Source organism: Lotus japonicus, chromosome 5 (assembly GCF_012489685.1).
Source record: "Lotus japonicus ecotype B-129 chromosome 5, LjGifu_v1.2".
Taxonomy (NCBI): Eukaryota; Viridiplantae; Streptophyta; class Magnoliopsida; order Fabales; family Fabaceae; genus Lotus; species Lotus japonicus.
In genome coordinates, this window is record NC_080045.1 from 66253026 (window position 1) to 66274345 (window position 21320).

General features: G+C 37.6%; 2 protein-coding genes across 3 annotated transcripts; both read left to right on the forward strand.

The window, feature by feature from the left end:
- The first annotated feature begins 964 nt into the window (after window positions 1–964).
- Window positions 965–4773, forward strand: LOC130721460 (pentatricopeptide repeat-containing protein At2g35130). 2 transcript variants are annotated; one of them, XM_057572254.1, is made up of 8 exons: window positions 965–1105; window positions 1236–1426; window positions 1513–1745; window positions 2424–2673; window positions 2794–2939; window positions 3061–3266; window positions 3803–3927; window positions 4055–4773. In XM_057572254.1, coding segments are annotated over exons 1-8 (1740 nt in total). In that variant the 5' UTR covers window positions 965–1103; the 3' UTR covers window positions 4642–4773. The 2 variants fall into 2 exon arrangements, with proteins under 2 accessions (XP_057428237.1, XP_057428236.1); XM_057572253.1 differs by lacking the exon at window positions 965–1105 and having other exon boundaries at window positions 1219–1426.
- A 6780-nt stretch (window positions 4774–11553) lies between these two features.
- LOC130717420 (probable leucine-rich repeat receptor-like protein kinase At1g35710) lies at window positions 11554–21315 on the forward strand. The gene is made up of 3 exons (XM_057567639.1): window positions 11554–13493; window positions 18712–20560; window positions 20660–21315. The coding sequence occupies exons 1-3, from the start codon at window positions 11652–11654 to the stop codon at window positions 20965–20967; spliced, it is 3999 nt and encodes a 1332-aa protein (XP_057423622.1). The 5' UTR covers window positions 11554–11651; the 3' UTR covers window positions 20968–21315.
- The last annotated feature ends 5 nt before the right edge of the window (window positions 21316–21320 follow it).

The window sequence follows — 21320 nt, forward strand, 5'->3', positions numbered from 1 at the left end:
TTTAAAATTCAATAATTATTATTAAATTAATTTGAATTTTAATATATATATATATATATATAAACTTAGAAAGTTTTACAATTAGAAAGAAGTATAAAAAATTACTATTACCTATCTAATATTGTTATTAATGTAAAGTTAGTCAATTTCAATTACTATTATATTACTTAAAAATTTCCCTCATGTAGTAATTAATAATTAAAATTTAATTTAAAATATCAGAAATTCAATAATTATCATTAAATTAATTTGAATTTTAATATATATGTATATATATATATATATAAACTTAGAAATTTTTACAATTAGAAAGAAGTATAAAAAATTACTATTAACTATCTAATATTGTTATTAATGTAAAGTTAGTCAATTTCAATTACTATTATATTACTTAAAAATTTCCCTCATGTAGTAATTAATAATTAAAATTTAATTTAAAATATCAGAAATTGAAAAGTTTAACAAATTATAGTGTTTAATGCATTTAATACTTATAGCTCAAGTGAGCTTTACATATATATATATAGATTATATCTTATAGTGTAAAAGATTTTTGAACGTTTTTTCAGTTCATATATTTTATGTTTTATAATAATTATAGTGTACAAGATTATTAACAAACTTATAATTATAATAATTTATACCTAAAAATTTAGTATTTCTTAGTTGAGTTGAGTATATATTATACATCTAATCTTTGCTATTTTTTTCTCTATTCATGTTAATTATTTTAATAATATATTTTATTGACTTGTAAATACATGAGAAATGTTAAAATAATGTTAATAAAGGATGAGAATATAAGAATGAGGTACTAAAATTAAAATTCTTATCCGGGTATAAGAATTGTTTTAAAATGCAAATATGGAGATATACACTATAAATTAATATCTTAGCCAAACCGTATCCATTTTCATCTCTAGTGGTTTGATTGCCACTTCTGAACACTCCTAAGATATTTTCATGTATATTTGTCCTTACCTTACTCTATTTGTCTAATCTTTTTCGTTTTTTATGGAAAAAAAACTGACACCATCTCTCACCTTGAAAAAATCCATCCATTCATTATCCAGACTCAGAGACTTTCTCATACTTGTACCTTCATGTAAGCTCCATTATTTCTCACCCATGATTGTACATAATGACATTTATCATATAGATTGTTATGACAGGTCATTTTGCAACTTCATTTGAAGTGGCATTAGTTATACTTAACTGATGCTGTTAATCTGCAGGTTAAATTCTATATGCACAGTGAAGTTGAACCACACATTTATAGAACCAAGAGCTTGCATTAATGAATTTGAATGGAAATCAAATGATGCCAGTGGTGTGGCTCTGGAGAAGTTCAAGAGAGACAGTGTTTACATTGACAAAGCTGGCAAGTTAAGGAACTTCAATCACAAGAAACTGTCCAGGAAAAAATGTAAGTAATGCTTTGCTGAAACACAAGTTCATACATTGAATTGGAAACATGTGTTAATTGGAATGTGTGTCATTTTCTCTGACCAGGTGGTTCTTTGAGAGGACGAGGATGGAAATTCGGTTCTGGGTTTGTGGATGGGATTTTCCCTGTTTTGAGCCCAACTGCAAAGAAGATTATGGATTATCTTCAAAAGGGTGTAGATACTGAGAGCATTTGGGGTTCCCTGGACATGCTTCAAGCATCTCTTGAAATATGGGATGACATTTTAACTGTGTCTGTTCAACTTCGGATGAGGAAACAGTGGGATTCAATCATTTCGGTGAGAATATCTGCATGCCCTCTAGCAGTGCTTATTTGAGCTTATCTTACAGCATAAGGACGCTTCTCAAATTAGCTTATGAATAATTACTTAATGAAGGTGTTTACCCAAACATACCTTAGTTTGTTTTTCATATCTCAATGGATTGCCATTTCAGGATTATTCATGTAACACAGTACTTATTGACACCTCGAGACATAAGTGTTCAGATTGTGCCTAAACAGTTAATCAGACAAGTATCAAAGGAGTGTTTTTGCACTTTTTCTGAAAGACCTTTTAATGTGGTTACCTGCTCTAACTACCTTTCTGCCTCTAGCAGATTTTCCTTACCTAGTACAATTTTTAGCTATCAAAATATTTGAAGAATGAAGGTTGTCTTCTCTTTCCTCTTGTAAGGTTTTACCATTGAATCCATCATATGTTCATGATTCATGTGTCAGTTGTTAGAAATAATTAAAACCAATTCATGTATCTCCATCCAAAAAGTCTAAGCAGTTAAGTGAAAATACATGAATGTTGTTATTATTTCGAACACAAGCATCTATTTAGCAGGAATTGGTATGGGACAATATCATATGTATGTGGAAATGGCTCTTGTTTTTGTTTATTGCAACTTTTTCTAGTTTTGGGTTTTGCTCTTTGAATATTATAGGACATAACCGAAAAAAAATTGTGCAGATATGCAGATGGATACTTCTAAGAAGCTCCTTCAAGCAAGATGTTATATGCTATAATTTACTGATAGATGCTTTTGGGCAAAAGTTTCTATACAAGGAGGCAGAATCCACATATCTTCAGCTTCTTGAGGCTAGATGCATTCCTAATGAAGATACTTATGCCCTTCTTATAAAGGCCTACTGCTTGTCCGGGCTGCTTGAAAAAGCTGAAGCTGTCTTTGTTGAAATGAAAAATTATGGCCTTCCTTCAAGTAGGTTCCTGCATCAAAATTTTATACCATTGTTTCGAACAACTTGTATATACATACATTTATGAAGTGGAAATTTGATCCTCGAAAATAGTTGAACATTTATCAGAATGAATAACTCAGGTGCAGTTGTATACAACTCTTACATAAATGGATTAATGAAAGGAGGAAATCCAAACAAAGCAGAAGAGATTTTCTTAAGGATGAAGAGGGATGGCTGCAAACCATCTACTGAAACTTATACCATGTTGATAAACTTATATGGGAAGGTCAGCTTATTAGATCTTCACATTGCCCACATGTAGCATGGGGTCCATAACTTCTCTAATTCTTGACTGTGAAAGTTTGGAACTGAACTTCAAATTGTTTTGAAATATGAATTTTGTGCAGGATGGTAAATCTTTTATGGCCTTAAAAGTGTTCAATGAAATGCTGAGCCATAAGTGCAAACCTAATATTTGCACTTACACTGCTCTGGTGAATGCATTTGCCAGAGAGGGACTATGTGAGAAGGCAGAGGAAGTATTTGAGCAAATGCAAGAAGCTGGGCTTGAACCTGATGTATATTCTTACAATGCCCTCATGGAAGCTTACAGGTTGTTATAGAAGATGCTATAAATGCCTTCTTGATTGATGAATGCATATGCCTTTAAACTATTTGGTTCCACTTGGTATGTTAGAGGGAAAAAAATTAAATAGTACATACATAGCCTCCTACCTTAAAAGCAAGACAGTAACATTTATGTTAAGGTATTCACATTTTTAATTTTTTTTAAGATTGAAAAAATGGAAAGAATAATAGTCAGTTTGTCACATTGTTAGAGTGCATTTACCGAATCTTCAGTACTACAGGAGTACTGAAAATTTTCTCCGGAAATGTGCTTATGTTAATAACACTACCACTTAGTCTTTGTAGTGCTTTAAATTAGTCTTATGGCCTTTTATAAGAGCTACATTATGATGTCGCATTGACTCCCTTTGCTGTGTTGATAGGTGCTCTTCCCATTCCATTTTTTTTCATTTCTCTGTTATCTTAAAGAGGATGCCATGTACTTTGAAACCTTGATGTGAGTTATTTTCTGCTATAAATTTATATCTAAGAAAGATATCAAGATTTTTCTTCCCCCTACAGTCGTGCAGGTTTTCCTTATGGGGCTGCAGAAATTTTTTCATTAATGCAGCACATGGGATGTGAACCAGATAGAGCCTCCTATAATATCTTGGTAGATGCATATGGCAGAGCAGGTTTTCTAAATGGTATTTACCTTGCATTAAAAGTAATCATTTTATTTTGCTTATTTACATGTTCTATTATACTAATGGATTGAAACACATGCTGAGCAGATTGCTTTCCTTTCTTGTCTTTTTTGAATGATTGAAACAGATGCCGAAGCTGTATTTGAAGACATGAAAAGAGTGGGAATAACACCAACAATGAAATCCCACATGGTACTTTTATCTGCCTTTTCCAAAACTGGCAATGTGAGTAAATGTGAGGACATTCTCAACCAAATGTGCAAATCTGGCCTGAAACTAGACACTTTTGTTCTAAACAGCATGCTGAACTTGTATGGACGGTTAGGCCAATTTGGAAAGATGGAAGAAGTTTTGACAGTGATGGAAAATGGATCATGTGAAGCTGATATTAGCACATACAATATCTTGATAAATAGGTATGGTCAAGCTGGATTCATTGACAAAATGGAAGGCCTATTTCGATTGTTGCATAGTAAAGGTTTGAAACCTGATGTGGTGACTTGGACTTCACGTATTGGAGCATACTCTAAAAAGAAGCTTTATGTAAGGTGCTTAGAAATATTTGAAGAAATGATTGATTCTGGTTGCTACCCTGATGGAGGAACAGCTAAGGTGCTCCTTGCAGCATGCTCCAATGAAGATCAGACTGAGCAGGTTACTACTGTGATTAGAACAATGGACAAGGATATCAAAACTGTTATGACACCAGTATAAGTTGCTTGAACTTTGATATTGTAGTCAACAATAATGGATTATATATCTGAAACTTTTATTTAAAAAAATGTTCCATCCCCAGGAAGCATTTCCTGACCCATTAGTTGACAAAATTCTGACCTACAAAGAATAAGAGTTTTTTAATATTCTCTATGCCTATTTAGCCAACAAGACTAATTTCAGTTGGGAAAATCCCGAAAGACCAAAACTATAGTGATGTTTAATTTGATTAGCTCACTTCCAAACTAGATTTCCAATTCCTACAATTGACGAGTTGTTGGATGAATTGGGGCGTACCTCAATCAATTCTAAAAATGATTTGCGCTCTAGTTTTCACCAGATAAGGGTCTCCCTTGAAAACTCACACAAGACGACGTTTAGGATTGTCGATAGCCACTATGAGTTTCTCGTCATGCCTTTTGGCCTCAATAATTCCCCCTCAACATTTCAATTGGGATGAATGACCTACTTCGCCCCTATCGGAGGAAATTTGCCTTAGTCTATTTTAGGGAAATTTGTCAGTTAATGCAAATGAATAACAGAAATAATGGATGGATTTTTAAAAAATAATTTTAGTGGATCCTAAGGGATTATTTGGATCCATCCATTACAATTCATATCCATATCCATCCATTTGCCACCCCTATTTGTGAAGCTTATGTGATTGAAGCTGTGAGATACTTTAGCTAAAGCTATTCACAAATTAGTTGTGAGATCCACTCATTCTTCCATCAAGTCTAGTCTAGACACAATATATAGAATCCATCACTTTTACTACAATAATACTTAGGCTTAATTGCACTTTTGGTCCCCCAACTATTGCCTTCCTGCGAAAATCGTCCCCAAACTTCAAAATTAGCAAAAGACGTCCTCCAACTATACATGTCGTTGCACTTTTGGTTTTCCGTCCAACTTCCGTCCAAAACTTAACAGATTGCTGGAAAATAAAATAAAAATTCAAAAACCCAAGTATTGATTGGTTCTTCATCTTTTTCAAACTTCTTCATCATTAAATCTTATAAAACCCAGAATCTTCATCTTCATAAAACAAAACCCATAATTTTTTTTTATAAAAAAATCTACAAATCCATGTTCCCCCACTTCAAAAATTCATCTTCCCGTCTCTCTTCTCCACCACATCCTCTTCTTGCTCCCTCACCTTTCCTCACCCACCTCCCTTGCTGTTGTTGCCGGAAGTTCGCAGAAAAAGAAGAAGACGGGGTTGATGGCGAATTGGAACAGTATGATGACGAAACAGAGACTGAAGACGACGATTTGGAAACAGGAAGAGGCAAATTTGAAGATGCACAAGTTGTTGCTTGCAGATCTACATGCTCCGTCGCAGATCGAAGCAGTATAGGTTCAGATCAATGGATGGGTCGACTTCGCCGAGGAGGTGGGGGACGACGTTGCGCTGGTGGGGTGAGATCTTGTTGGTTGTGATTTCAGGTATGAAGTTGAAAGTCTTTGGATCTGGGAAAGTTGGAGTCTTTGGACCTGGGAAATTTGATTTGAAAAGAGGAAGAAAAATAAAGGGAGAAGAAGAACGATGGAAGATGTGAGGGTGTTTTAAGATTTCAGAGTTTAATATATCACTAGTAAGTAGCCCGTGCAATGCACGGGTGGACGGGTATTTTTCTTTGTAAAAAATCTAAAAAATGTTTTAATTAGTATATAAAGATTAAATATTTTAGCTTAAAAATGTAATTAACACTTTACTAACTCTATGAAGTTTGTTTTTGAAAAAATAAAAACTCTATGAAGTTGAAGTTGGCAGCACTCCCCTTTTATCCTTTATGCAAACTGAAGTTTAGCGTGATTACATTCCAAGTGTTGAACTTAGTCTGTTCTCTTAAATTAATAAAATATGAGAAAGTAAATAATTAGATCAAATTATGTTTAAAAGATAATTCACATATACAATGAAAAAATAATAAAAGAATTATTACTTTTTTTATGGAAATAAAAGAATTACTACTTGAATTTGAAAAGATTGTCCTACTTTTAATATAGATAGTAGAGAATATATAAATCGTGATATCCTAGCTTACTTGGACAATCCAGCAAAGCTTTTATTTTAAATAATTCATTTCTGTCAAGAGAATAGAAAGGAATGACTGGTATGGTAGAATACTTGAGATTCAGTATTGGTTAAGCCATTTACCATATTCTTGCAATCCCTGATATCCATAAGAATTAATCGTTAAAACTTACAAAGTAAAGCACACCACTTTATCACCGTGGCTCTCTTGAGCATGTGCTAAAAATATATCTCTTGAGCTTGTATAATTATTTAGAAATTAATATAATCAATTCTCCTTGACCTAACTGAAAACACTCCCACTCATGAGGTATAAAGATCTAATGATACTCTAGCATCACACTTCGAGCTAATTCTAACATACATGAGAATTAATGTGTATTTATTTGGATAAAAAAGAGATTGCACGTAACTTTCACAAAAGAAGACAGAACATAGCTTAAAAGAAACTATTATTTTGGGTATTTAGTCAAAGGAAAAATCTGCCAATTCTATCATCTAAAGTTCCCATTCTATTAAAAAACACCAGGTGAAAATCTTAATCAAACACAGTTTCATGAAGCTAAAAACAAAAACAAAATGTAGGGTAGAAACAACCAACATCAATTACAATATAGAAAGAGTAAACATTAAAATGCTTCGTTGTGCTTGAACAAAAGCATTTTGAATTTCTTAAATAATCAAAAGCGTTTGTTACCATGACTAAAAACAAAATGAAACATTGAAACTGAATGACCACACCCAACTTGTTTCTTTGTGCTCAAACCCTTTCTTTCTTCTCTTAGAACGAATCTGAATGAACACACCAACCTGCATCTTTGTGCTAGAACCCTTTCTTTCCTAAGCATTTTGACAGGTTGATGAATTCAGCAGCTAACACACATATTAAGGCAACCTATTCATCTAACTATTTCAAGATATCAAAGATATTCATTATCTTGAAGACAACATGCAACATATAGATAGTTGACAGAATTAGATAAATTCAATTAAGACAAATGATAGAAAGTGTCTATTGAGCAAACCAGTTTCAATAGAATTATGCCATTGCCAAACAAATCTGTATGTTAAAACAGATTTTGTAGGATACTGTTTTGATGGGTACATATATGTTTAATAGATCTAACTAAACTATACTAAAACAGAGGAGAAAAAAAAAGCAATGCATCAAGTCACCAAGTACCAATCGACCAACTAAACTAAACCTAAGGAAGGGTTAAAACATAAGAAAGTCAAACTAATTAAAAATATAAGGCAGAGATGTAATTTCATATAGGTAAAGAAACATGCATCATAATCTTTTTCCTCCACAAAACCTATCTCTTCCTTTTTAATTCTCCTTAAGTTCCTCTTGCACTTTCATTTGTTCTAATTCTGCATTAGGTGAGGAAGCAAGGTTTCTCAGGGAGGTTTCTTCTCACTTCTAAGAAACTTGCTGCAATGTCTCTGTGGCTTGTATAATCTCCAAAGTTATTAGTTGTACAGAATTCACCTCATGAGCCTCTTTCATCACCATAACAAAGCGGAAGTTTCTTGATTGATTGCAGAGAAAACTGAGAATGTATTGAATGAATGTAAAATCTACAGTTATTACAAGCTTTATACTAAGAGAGTTGTTAAGCAAACTCTAACTAACCGGTTAACAACTTAACCAGATGTCTAACAAACTAAACTAACCATAGTAGAGCTAACCATGGTTAACTACCTAAGGTGGTAAGCTAACACTATCTTATTCAACAGCCCCCCTCAAACTGGAGAATGGATGTTATGCATCCCCAGTTTGGAGTAGATACTTTGGAATGGGGCAAGGGTCAAAGGTTTTGTAAGAATGTCAGCAATTTGCAAAGAGGAAGACACTGGTAGAAGATGAATGAGTCCTTGTTGAAGCTTCTCACGGACTATGTGGCAGTCGAGCTCAATCTGCTTGGTCCTTTCGTGATAACTTGGGTTGTGAGCAATGTGCATAGCTGACTGATTATCACAATACATTGATACAGGAGTAGAATGAGAAACTTCTAGATCACGAAGAAGGTAATTGAGCCATTGTATCTCACACACTGTTGCTGCCATGGCCCGATACTCTGCTTCACAAGACGAACGAGATGTGGTAATTTTTTGTAACATGCAAAACACGATCAAGAGGATGGCCTTTATATTTTCAGTGTAAAGTCATATGATGGAAAGTCAGAGTTCAGTTTAAGCATTTGTAAGTTCCAGAAATGTAACATGCAAAACACGATCAATGAAGGTTACAAAAAAAAAGGGTTAAGAAGAAAGATCCTGAGGGTTCTTCCTTATGTCCTTGTGGCAAATAAGAAATCCCTCGTTGTTGCGTTACACAGGCAAAATCGACAAATTTGTAAAAGAATATGCAAATCTTAAACATATAAAATAGAAGTTATTTAGTACACACATCAATACTAATTCACTAATAGTCCAATTTCTTTCTCCCTCTCCACTCCTTTGGCCATCTAAGTCACTAATTCTAGTTTGGTCAGTGTCAAAAAAAAAAACTTAGAAGAAACAAATATACTGTAACAAAAATTATGCTACAACAATTATTATTATAAGACACTATATGCAGTTTTCAGACTTCAGAAATTTGGAAATGAAAACAGATTCAATTCTAAAATGGTTTGATGTCTCATATAAACAAATCAGTTGAGATTCTGTTTATCTGCACGAAGTCGATTGAGAAAAGTTCCAGAAATGTAAAAAATAGAAACTTGAAAAAAAAAGCATACCCATAAGATGTTGAAACAGACCTTCAGAGCTTTACTGATAAGAACCAAACCTCCATCCACAACATCAATTCGACCACTTGAAATTTCGCTTCAAATTTTTTACAGAAGGAAACTCCGAAATTCCGCATTGATGAGCAGGAATGGGAATTCAATAGAAAGGAATGTCATGTGAATTCCGCATTTTCTCCTGAAAAAGCCCCAAATTTTCCCCCAAGGCGCTGGATTTTCAAAATCCAAATCGAAAATCAATTTGAATTCCATAAATATCTGATTTGGGAGAGGTTTACAGGATTGTGAATAACTGATTCGAAGTGGAGAAATTTCAGGGGAAGAGAGAGGTTTCAGTTGGAAGAGGAGAATGCAGGATGTGGAGAACATACGTGAAGAAGAGTTTCAGCACCGCGCGTGAGAAGCACGATTGCTCAATTGAAGAGAGAGAGAGTTTTTTTTATTAGAAAAAATGACGTGGCAATTTATGAAGGAGAGTATGGTTTTTGAGTGCCTCACTTTCCAGAGTGAGGTCTCAAAATTATTAGATAACAGGGTGGATTTGTTTATTCTTCTTTTCTCTGGGATGAAAGAGTTAGTGTATATATCAAAGTGTTTAAAAATAGGTTGGAGTTTTTTTCAATTGAGGGGTTAGGTTTCAACAGCTTTGCATCTGGGTTTTTGTGAAGCTTTGGTGCGGTGGTGGCTGGAGGTTTTTTGTGTTGATGCTAGTTGGGGGGTGCGGTGGTGTTGATAACAGTGAATTGATTCAGGTTTTCCATTGATTAGAATTGAGCCTGACATAAGGCATCCTCTTGCTTTCCCTGCCAAAGCAGAAAGAAATGTAGTTTTGCCTGCTCCTGAGGGACCCATCACAGCTGAAACTCGACCAGGCATAATTTTACCAGTCACACATCTGAGTAGATGTTTTCTTTTCCCTTTCAAAGTGAGAGTTAAATCTTTGAAAGCTACTTCAATCACAGGCCTAGTTGTAACCTCACCATCAGTAGCCATTGAAATCACTCCTGAGAAAGTCAAGTTTTTGTTTTTCTCTTGTTGAGCTTTCTCCTTCTCAATCTGACCATAAGCATACCTTAAAATTTGGCTTTGTGTGTGTAAATTTTTTCCCTTTGGCATCTGCTTTTTAATATTTTTATCTCCGATTTGCAAATTGAATCCTTCATTGCCTTGAGGATCATTCTCAAGGGAATTCATCATTTTAGTAACGTTTTCTTATGTATACCTTTATTTTTTATGATTCATTTTAAGTAATAAACGAGGATAACAAATCTGGGTTTGAGGTATGAAGAAGATGAAAATGATGAAGTTTTTTATTATTTTTTTATTTTTTAATCCAGAAAACGTAGAAAACGTTAGTTTTCTCACGGAATGCTAACGGCAGACCAAAAGTGCAACGACGTGTATAGTTGGAGGACGTTTTTTGCTAATTTTGAAGTTTGGGGACGATTTTCACAGGAAAGCAATAGTTGGGGGACCAAAAGTGCAATTAAGCCTAATACTTAATTATAAACTCAATTAGTTCAGCTTTCCCTCTCTGTAGTGCATATAAAGAATAGTAGTTTGTTGGAGAAGACTTACTCACTTAAAGTAATATCAAATCATGAAGGATTAGTCTCATGGTTACCAATTTTGGGAAAAGGAATAACACTTACAAAGTGAAAAACACTTTTAACAATTTATGTTTTTTGAGTTTTACCTTGTAGCTAGTATCGGTCTAGCGAAAACACAAACTTTTCAACAAGTGCACAATGGTGGATGCAGCAAGTAGAATCCATTTAGTCGCCACTTTCATTAATGTTGAAGCACCTCCATCCACTCATTCTTCCTTCCATAAATCTAGTCAAGACATCGTTATGAATATGTAGGGAAGGCTCACACAACCTCCAACTTCTAAGAAAAGTGAGTGATGGATAGATAGATAGATAATATCCTTTGACTAAAAAAATCAAGAATGAGTCAAATATCATGAATGGTACGAACGAACTAATCAACTAGCTTGAAAGACACAAGTGCATGAATGGCTTTAGCCTCCTAGTCCTATCTTGAGTACACTATTTCTTGGCTATATATAAGTGAGTGCCATATCTCTCATTAACACGCATCATCCCAAGTCTCTCTTTTGAGTTATTATTAATTAGTTCAACTTTTTTTTTTGAAAGGAATTAGTTCACCTTAAGCATTACTAATCGGTGTTTTTTATTCCAATATTTCACACCATGAAGCTTGGGTTTGTTGTAATGCTCTTTGCAATGGTCACTTCACTACCTTATGCTGTAGGTAATCCTCAGGAGGCAGAAGCTCTCTTGAAGTGGAAAGCCAGCCTTGACAACCAAACCCAGACTTTGGTGCTCTCTTCATGGACAAGTAACAGTACTACTCCATGCAATTGGCTGGGAATTCAATGTGAGTCCAAATCCATCTCTATCCTGAATCTTACAAATGTTGGACTCAAAGGTACACTTCAAAGTCTCAACTTGTCATCACTTCCAAAACTCCGCACCATAGATTTAAGTAGCAATTCCTTGTATGGAGTTATACCTCACCACTTTGGGTTGATGTACAACTTGGAATCTCTGGATTTGTCTAGTAACAACCTCTTTGGTATCATTCCTTCCATAATCGGAAACTTGACAAAGGTCAAGGTGTTATATGTATACTCAAACCAACTCACTGGTCCAATTCCATCTTCCATAGGTAACTTGATCAATTTGGATTTATTTGACCTTAGTGAAAATAAACTTTCTGGCCCAATTCCTTCCACAATTGGAAACTTGAACAAGATCAGAGTATTATCTTTATGGTCAAATCAGCTCACTGGTCCCATTCCAGCTTCCATAGGTAACTTGGTCAATGTGGAAAACGTTTTTTTTTATAAAAATAAACTTTCGGGTCCAATTCCTTCAACCATTGGAAACTTGACAAAGACCAAAGTATTATCTCTATGGTCAAATCAGCTCATTGGTCCAATTCCAGCTTCTATAGGTAACTTGGTCAATGTGGAAAATGTTACCCTTCAAGAAAATAATCTTTATGGGACAATTCCTTCCACCATTGGAAATTGGACAAAGGCCAAGGTGTTATATTTATACTCAAATCAACTCACTGGTCCAATTCCACCTTCCATAGGTAACTTGATCAATTTGGATTTATTTGACCTTAGTGAAAATAAACTTTCTGGCCCAATTCCTTCCAAAATTGGAAACTTGAAAAAGATCATAGTATTATCTTTATGGTCAAATCAGCTCACTGGTCCCATTCCAGCTTCCATAGGTAACTTGGTTAATGTGGAAAATGTTGCCCTTTATGAAAATAATCTCTTTGGGCCAATTCCATCCACCGTCGGGAACTTGACAAAGGCCAAGGTGTTATATTTATACTCAAACGAACTCACTGGTCCAATTCCACCTTCAATAGGCAACTTAATTAATTTGGATTTAATTGACCTTAGTGAAAATAAACTTTCTGGCCCAATTCCTTCAACCATTGGAAACTTGACAAAGGCGAGAGTAATAACTTTATGGTCAAATCAGCTTACTGGCTCAATTCCGACTTCCATAGGTAACATGGTCAATGTGGAAAATGTTACCTTTCAAGAAAATAATCTCTATGGGCCAATTCCTTCCTCCATTGGAAATTGGACAAAGGCCAAGGTGTTATATTTATACTCAAACCAACTCACTGGTCTAATTCCACCTTCCATAGGTAACTTGATCAATTTGGATTTATTTGACCTTAGAGAAAATAAACTTTCTGGCCCAATTCCTTCCACAATTGGAAACTTGAAAAAGATCAGAGTATTATCTTTATGGTCAAATCAGCTCACTGGTCCCATTCCAGCTTCTATAGGTAACCTGGTCAATGTGGAAAATGTTACCCTTCAAGAAAATAATCTTTATGGGACAATTCCTTCCACCATTGGAAATTGGACAAAGGCCAAGGTGTTATATTTATACTCAAACCAACTCACCGGTCCAATTCCACCTTCCATAGGCAACTTAATCAATTTGGATTTAATTGACCTTAGTGAAAATAACCTTTCTGGCCCAATTCCTTCAACCATTGGAAACTTGACAAAGGCCAGAGTATAGTCTTTATGGTCAAATCAGCTCACTGGTCCAATTCCAGCTTCCATAGTGTAAGATTGGATACTCTCACCACAAATTGTGTGTGAGGTAGACAATATTATTTATAATAATAAAATGACAGAATATGCTAAGAATATTCTAAGGCATATTACAAAATAAATCAATAATAAAATAAAGGAATATCCCGTAGGATATTACTCCTAGTTATCTCTAACACCCCCCGTCAAGCTTAGCGTTGGATTAAGACCAACCCGAAGCTTGGATCTAAAAAGGTCAAACAATGGACGAGGCAACGCCTTAGTGAAAATATCAGCAAGTTGGAGAGAAGTGGGCACATGACGAACAGCTAATCGACCAGAGGAAACCAGCTCACGAATGAAATGACAATCCAAGTCAATGTGTTTGGCATGCTTATGCGCAACGGGATTTTGAGCCATAAACAAAGCACTCTGGTTGTCACTAAGAAGAAGAGGAGTCGCGGATAACCGAACACGAAGCTCATGAAGAAGATTAAGCAACCAAACCAGCTCAGAAGCAGTATTAGCCATAGCTCGGTACTCAGATTCACAACTAGAGCGAGCAACAGTAGGTTGTTTCTTGGCACTCCAAGACAAAAGATTATCACCAAGAAAAATAGCATAGCCGTAAGTAGAGCGACGAGTGTCCGTGCAGCGAGCCCAATCAGCATCACTATAACCAAGAACAGCGGGGGAAGAGGTACGACGAAACGTAAGACCAAAATGTTGCGTGCCACAGACATAACGAAGAATGCGTTTGACAGCCTGAAAATGATCCACAGTCGGAGCCTGAAGGAACTGACTAACAATGTTAACAGCATATGACAAGTCAGGGCGAGTAATAGTCAAATACTGCAAGGCCCCAACTAGAGAGCGATAATGCGTAGGATCTGAGTAAGCCACACCAGAACCGACAAGATGAGAACCAGCAGCCAAGGGCGTAGAAACATGACTGGCCTCAAGCATCATAGCACGAGAAAGCAAATCATGGGCATATTTGGCCTGTCCCAAGAACAACCCATCAGCAGTGTAAGTGATCTCAAGGCCAAGGAAGTAGCCAAGCTTACCCAGATATTTAATGGCAAACTCAGCATTAAGGCGAGCAATAAACTGAGTCAGAAGGGACGGATCACTACCAGTAAGGATGATGTCATCCACATATACAAGAAGATAAAGAGTAATATGTCCTTTGTAGAAAAAGAACAAGGATGGATCAGCCCGACTACACGAAAAACCATAACGCAGGAGAAAAGAGCTCAAGCGCTGAAACCAAGCACGAGGCGCCTGTTTGAGGTCGTAGAGGGCCTTGTTCAATCGACACACATGAGTCGGGAAACGAGGATCAACAAATCCAGGAGGCTGCTCCATATAAACGGTCTCAGTAAGATGACCATGAAGGAAAGCATTTTTGACATCCAACTGATGAAGCTGCCAATCATTAAGCACAGCAAGAGATAAAATAAGGCGTACAGTAGTAGCTTTGACAACAGGACTGAAAGTAAGAGAGTAATCAAACCCTGGAATCTGTGTGAAACCCTGAGCCACCAAACGCGCTTTTAAGCGCTCAACAGTGCCGTCACTATGGAATTTTGTGCGAAAAACCCATTTACTTCCAACAACATTGGTAGTAGAAGGGCGAGGAACCAAAGTCCAAGTACAATTCTTATGAAGGGCAGAAAGTTCATCCTCCATTGCTGCCAACCACTGAGGATGCTTCATAGCAGATTTGAATCCCTTAGGCTCAGTAACAGTATGCAAAGCAGTGAGAAGACCAGTTGGCTGAGCGTGAACCAAGGCATATCGCGGATTCGGCTTAAAAATACCATTCTGAGAGCGAGTCTGCGGACGAGCAACAATAGGAGCAAGTGGAGCCTGAGCCACAGCAGGAGGAGTAGCCGGCGGTGAAGCAGCCGGAGCCTGAGGCCCAACAGGAGGGGTGGCCGGCTGTGCTGGGGAAGGAGGAGCCGGCGAAGGAGGGGCATCGTCAGGAGGAACCGGCAGAGCAGGTAGGACATCGGAGTCATCACAAGATGGACAAGGCAGAGAACCAATAGGTAGTGAACTCTCCGGAACAACAGGTTGTGGAGATGGAGGAGAACCGGAAGCTGGTTCATAAAACGTAGAGATCACCAAGTCATGAGGGGAAGAGGGAGAACCTGCAAAAGGGAAGCAAAGTTCATCAAATTGAGCATGACGAGACACATAAGTCCGTGAAACAGCCGGATCGAAGCATTTAAATCCCTTGTGGTGACTGCTATATCCCAAAAAGATGCAAGGAGTACTCCGAGGGCTAAATTTATTTTTCATGTATGGACGCAAGCATGGGAACACCCGACAGCCAAATGGATGAAAATTAGCATACGTGGGCGCAACATGAAATAGGAGCTGAAATGGAATCTGATTAGAGAGCACCTTAGAAGGGACACGGTTAATAATATATACCGCAGTACTGAAAGCATCAACCCAATAGCGAGTAGGAACATGAGAGTGATACAACATAGCAAGACCAAGCTCAAGAACATGGCGGTGTTTCCGTTCAACCCGTCCATTCTGTGCCTGAGTATGAGGACATGAAAACCGATGAAGCACACCTGAGGAAGCAAATAAAGTCTGGACTTTGTTATTAGTGAACTCGGTGCCATTGTCACTTTGGAAAACTTTGATCGACCGGGAAAATTGATTTTCCACAAACGCTTTGAAGCGAACAAGAACATCATAAAAATCAGACTTGCGCTTCAATGGATAAAACCAAGTAAACCGGGAAAAATCATCCACAAAAATAACAAAGTACGAAAAATCATCAACAGAAGCAACAGGCGATGGTCCCCACAAATCACAATGAATAAGGTCTAAAACTGCAGAAGCTCTTTTATTATTATCATAAAAGACTAGACGTTTACTCTTAGCCATCTGACAAGAAATACAACAGATAGGCTTAGGCAAAATTGAGGAAACATTGAAACAACCAAGTTTATGCAATTGTTGAATAATGTCAAAATTAACATGTCCTAATCGGGAGTGCCACAATTCAAAGGAGGCACGAGGTAATGGAGAACTGGTAGTAAGCAGCGCCTGCGATCCTTGATCAAGCACATAAAGTCCGTTATCACATCGGCCCCTTCCCAGAACGGCTCCTGTCTGTCGGTTCTGAAGAACAAAAGAATCATCCAGAAAAATAGCTTTAGCATTATGGTTACGAGTCAATTTTCTAACAGAGACAAGATTTTTAGTTAACTGAGGCACAACCAAAACATTGGATAAAGGAACAGAATGTGAAACAGAACGAGAACCAATATGAGTAATATGTAAACCAGCCCCATTACCAACAAGAACACGATCATTACCGGAATAGGCCTGAGAGTCCGTCAGCTGAGATAGAGAAGGAGTCATATGAGAAGTGGCACCTGTATCCATATACCAGTCGGAACGGTTTGAGTTGTCCAATGAACAACCCGCAGCAAATGATTGTGCCAAATTAGCAGACTCAGAAGAACGATCCCAGCGAACCGGACACTTATCAGCATAGTGGCCCTGCTCACGACAAATTTGACAGCGAGGAGTGTAAGAACCACGGCGACCAGAGCCACCATTATTGCGACGCTGACGAGATCCACCATTAGAGTTTCCACGATTTCCACCACGAGAACCACCACCGAAAGGTCCACGGTTGCCACTAGGGGAAGACTGAGTGCAGAAGAGCGGGGCTGATTGCTCGCATGGAAGGCAGCAGGTGGAGGAGCCACTGATTCTTCAAGAGAAGCCTGAAAAATAGCATGGCTCTCGACCTTACAAAGAATGTCAGTAAAGAGAGGTAGGGGTACCTGATCAAGCTGACCCGTGGAAAAATTTGCATATGAAGGGCCAAGACCACGAAGGAACCAGTGAACTTTATCATCATTAGGCACAGGTGCACCAATAGCAGCCAACTGATCGCAGATAGTGCGAAATTTCCGCCCGTACTCAGAAACGGATAGAGAACCACGACGCATGAGTTGAAGTTCATCACGAAGACGTAGTTCACGTGCCTTGCTGCGGGAGGCATAAGCAGAATGTAAAGCAACCCAAACATTACGAGCAGTGGTTGCACTTAGAGTCTCAGATAAGGCCTCCTCAGTGAGGGAGGAAAGAAGCAGACTGTTGACATTACGATCTCGAGCCTGCCACTCAGCATAAAGAGGATTTGGAGAAGGAGCACCAGTGCGTTGTGGTTGAACAACAGTTTGTGCAAATGTCTGTTGAGTAAATTCTGGCGGAGGATCGACGGTAGGGTCAACAATATCATACAAGTTCTGATTCTGAAGAAGAGCAGTAACCTGTTTACGCCAGAGAAGAAAATTATCCGGTTTAAGTTTCACTGTTAGCATATGCACCAAAGTGTTCATGGAAAAAGTCGGAGGAGTAGCATCGGAACCCATGTAAAAACACCTGTCTCAAAGAGAGCAATAAACTTCCAAAATAATAAAAAAGTAACTCCCTGGTCAACAAAGAACTCAAGCCGGTCAAAAGCTGAAGGGAAAATTAATTAAAGTCAAACCAGTGGTGATCCCAAAAAAAAAAAAGAAACTGACGGCTGGCGGTTGACTGGAGACAAGACCGCACAGAGCACGAGGTCTGGCGGTTGAAGAAGCTGTCGGCAGAAGCAAAGGCTGACGGCGCGACAAGGAACTGACAGCGGCTGACGAGTGCCGGACGCGTGGCGGGCAACAAAGGAGACGGTGCAGCACAAAAAGACAGGCACGTGAAGCACGAGGCCTGAAGTGCAGGAATCTGGTCTGGCGACGCGGAGAGGGAGAAAGGAAGGCTGCTGCGGCGCGAAGCACAAGGCTGTCTGATGATGCAGCAAGGCTGAATGACGTGATGCTGGTGCTGATGAGATGCTGATGCGGGTGCATGCACGGAATTTAGAGAAGCAGTTTTCGAGGCAGGAGGGAGGGAAGAAAAAAAGAGAAAGGTGGCGGCACAGGAAGAGAGTTTGTGCTAGGGTTTCAACCTAAAATCTGATACCATGTAAGATTGGATATTCTCACCACAAATTGTGTGTGAGGTAGACAATATTATTTATAATAATAAAATGACAGAATATGCTAAGAATATTCTAAGGCATATTACAAAATAAATCAATAATAAAATAAAGGAATATCCCGTAGGATATTACTCCTAGTTATCTCTAACACATAGGTAACTTGGTTAATGTGGAAAATGTTACCCTTTATGAAAATAATCTCTTTGGGCCAATTCCATCCACGATCGGGAACTTGACAAAGGTCCGAAGATTATCTTTAACTTTCAATGCACTTAGTGGCAACCTTCCGGTAGAGATGAACAAGCTTACTGGTTTGGAAAACTTGCAGTTAAGTTACAATAAATTCACAGGCTATTTACCTGACGATATTTGTGTGGGTGGAAAGTTGAAAAATTTCACTACTACCAATAACCAGTTCACAGGTCCAGTTCCAAGGAGTCTGAAGAATTGCTCCAGCCTCATAAGAGTCAGGCTTGACCAGAACCAACTGTCTGGAAATATAACAGATGCTTTTGGTGTATATCCAAATTTGCTCTACATTAAATTGAGTGAAAACAATTTTTATGGCCACCTTTCACCAAAATGGGGAAAGTGCAATAACCTGACAGCCCTTATAGTCTCGAACAATAATTTATCAGGTGGTATACCACTAGAGCTGGCTAAGGCAACCAATTTACATGTTCTTATCTTGTCCTCAAACCATCTGACAGGAGAAATTCCAAAGGAGTTAGGCAACTTGAAGTCATTGATCAAACTCTCGATAAGTGGAAATCATATTTCAGGAAATATTCCAATGGAGTTGGCATCATTGCAGGAACTTGCTATCTTAGAGGTTGCAGCAAATAATTTGAGTGGGTTCATCCCACCACAACCTGGAGGTTTTCCTAAGCTATGGAATTTGAATTTGAGTCAAAATAATTTTGAGGGAAGTATTCCTGTTGAGTTTGGCCAGTTAAAAGTTCTTCAAAGTCTTGATCTTTGTGGAAATTTTTTGGGTGGAACCATACCACTAGCGCTTGCACAATTGAAATCCTTAGAAATATTGAATTTGTCACATAATAATCTTTCTGGAGTCATTCCCTCAGGTTTCGATGAGATGTTAAGCTTGACAACTGTTGATATATCATACAATCAATTAGAAGGCCTAGTTCCAAGCATTCTAGCCTTCCAAAAAGCTCCTCTAGGTGCCTTCAGAAATAACAAAGGGTTGTGTGGTAACGCATCTGGCTTGGAGTCTTGCTCAACGTTAAGCGAAAAATCTCATGATCATAAGAATAACAAAATCTTGTTGGTAGTCTTACCCCTTACCTTGGGCACTCTAATACTGGCACTTTTTGTTTGTGGAGTCAAATATCATCTCCGCCACGTTTCAAGCGCCACAATAAATGAGCATGCAGAAACACAACCACAAAATCAATTTTCAATATGGAGCTTTGATGGGAAAATGATGTATGAGAACATAATTGAAGCCACGGAAGATTTTGACAGCAAACATCTCATTGGGGCTGGAGTGCATGGATGTGTTTACAGAGCAGAATTGTCCGCTGGTCTAGTTGTGGCTGTGAAGAAACTTCATTCTTTACAAGATGGAGAAATGTCTATTCAAAAAGCTTTTGCAAGTGAGATCCAAGCTTTGACAGATATCCGACATCGTAACATTGTGAAGTTATATGGATTTTGTTCACATTCACTACACTCATTTTTAGTTTATGAGTTCTTGGAGAAGGGCAGTGTTGACAAGATTCTAAGAGATGATGAACAAGCAACTGCATTTGATTGGAATAGGAGGATGAATGTCATTAAGGATATAGCTAATGCTTTATGCTATATGCATCATGATTGCTCACCTCCAATTGTTCATCGCTACATATCCAGCAAGAATGTTCTTTTGGATTTAGATTATGTGGCTCATGTCTCAGACTTTGGAACAGCTAAGCTTCTTAATCCTAATTCAACAAACTGGACCTCATTCGCAGGCACCTTTGGATATACTGCTCCAGGTCAATTCCCTATGATGTTGTAGCTTTTTTTCAATGACTATATGCAAGCATGCCTATTTAATCCTATTGTATACATGATATTCTTTTGGTTTTCTACAGAACTAGCTTACACAATGAACGTGAATGAGAAATGCGATGTGTATAGTTTTGGAGTATTAGCATTGGAAATACTTTTTGGAAAGCACCCTGGGGATTTCATATCTTCACTGAGTGCTGCGAGCTCAACACTTGATGCTATGTCTTTGATAGATAAGTTGGACTTACGTCTCCCTCACCCTATAAATCCTGTTGTCAAGGAGGTGATATCAATGACAAAAATAGTTGTTGCCTGCCTAACGGAAAGCCCACGCTCTCGCCCTACCATGGACCAGGTTTGCAAGGAGCCCGTAATGTCGAATTCTTCTTAAGCCAAAAGTTTGGGCTTGCCGAACGTGCTTTGGCATTACTTCTTCCTTGTTTTGCAATTTGTAAACTGTTTTTGCTAGTATTATCAATCATTGCCTAAGTTACAACTCTCGTGCATGCTCATCAATGTCCATAATTTTCTCCACACTGCTATATTGGATCCTGATTCCTGAAAGAGAATTTTACAAACAAAAAAAATATATATGAAGAAGTTTCAACAATCAACCATATAAATCACAATGCTAAGGAGAAATGATTGCTATACAAGACACTGATACCTTCTCCTACATGCACTCTGATCATTTTACAACTTCATTTGATGTGGCATTAGTATTCAATTGTTGTTGTTATGTGC

What these genes read in the sequence shown, in the direction of transcription:
- LOC130721460 (XM_057572253.1), top strand. Translation starts at nt 1,219, where the DNA reads ATGCTGTTAATCTGCAGGTTAAATTCTATATGCACAGTGAAGTTGAAC. An exon ending in AGTGGGATTCAATCATTTCG is followed by an intron (nt 1,746 to 2,423) that starts GTGAGAATATCT and finishes AAAATTGTGCAG; the next exon opens with ATATGCAGATGGATACTTCT. An exon ending in AAATTATGGCCTTCCTTCAA is followed by an intron (nt 2,674 to 2,793) that starts GTAGGTTCCTGC and finishes TGAATAACTCAG; the next exon opens with GTGCAGTTGTATACAACTCT.
- LOC130717420 (XM_057567639.1), top strand. Translation starts at nt 11,652, where the DNA reads ATGAAGCTTGGGTTTGTTGTAATGCTCTTTGCAATGGTCACTTCACTA. An exon ending in CTGGCCCAATTCCTTCAACC is followed by an intron (nt 13,494 to 18,711) that starts ATTGGAAACTTG and finishes TATCTCTAACAC; the next exon opens with ATAGGTAACTTGGTTAATGT. An exon ending in CTTTGGATATACTGCTCCAG is followed by an intron (nt 20,561 to 20,659) that starts GTCAATTCCCTA and finishes GGTTTTCTACAG; the next exon opens with AACTAGCTTACACAATGAAC.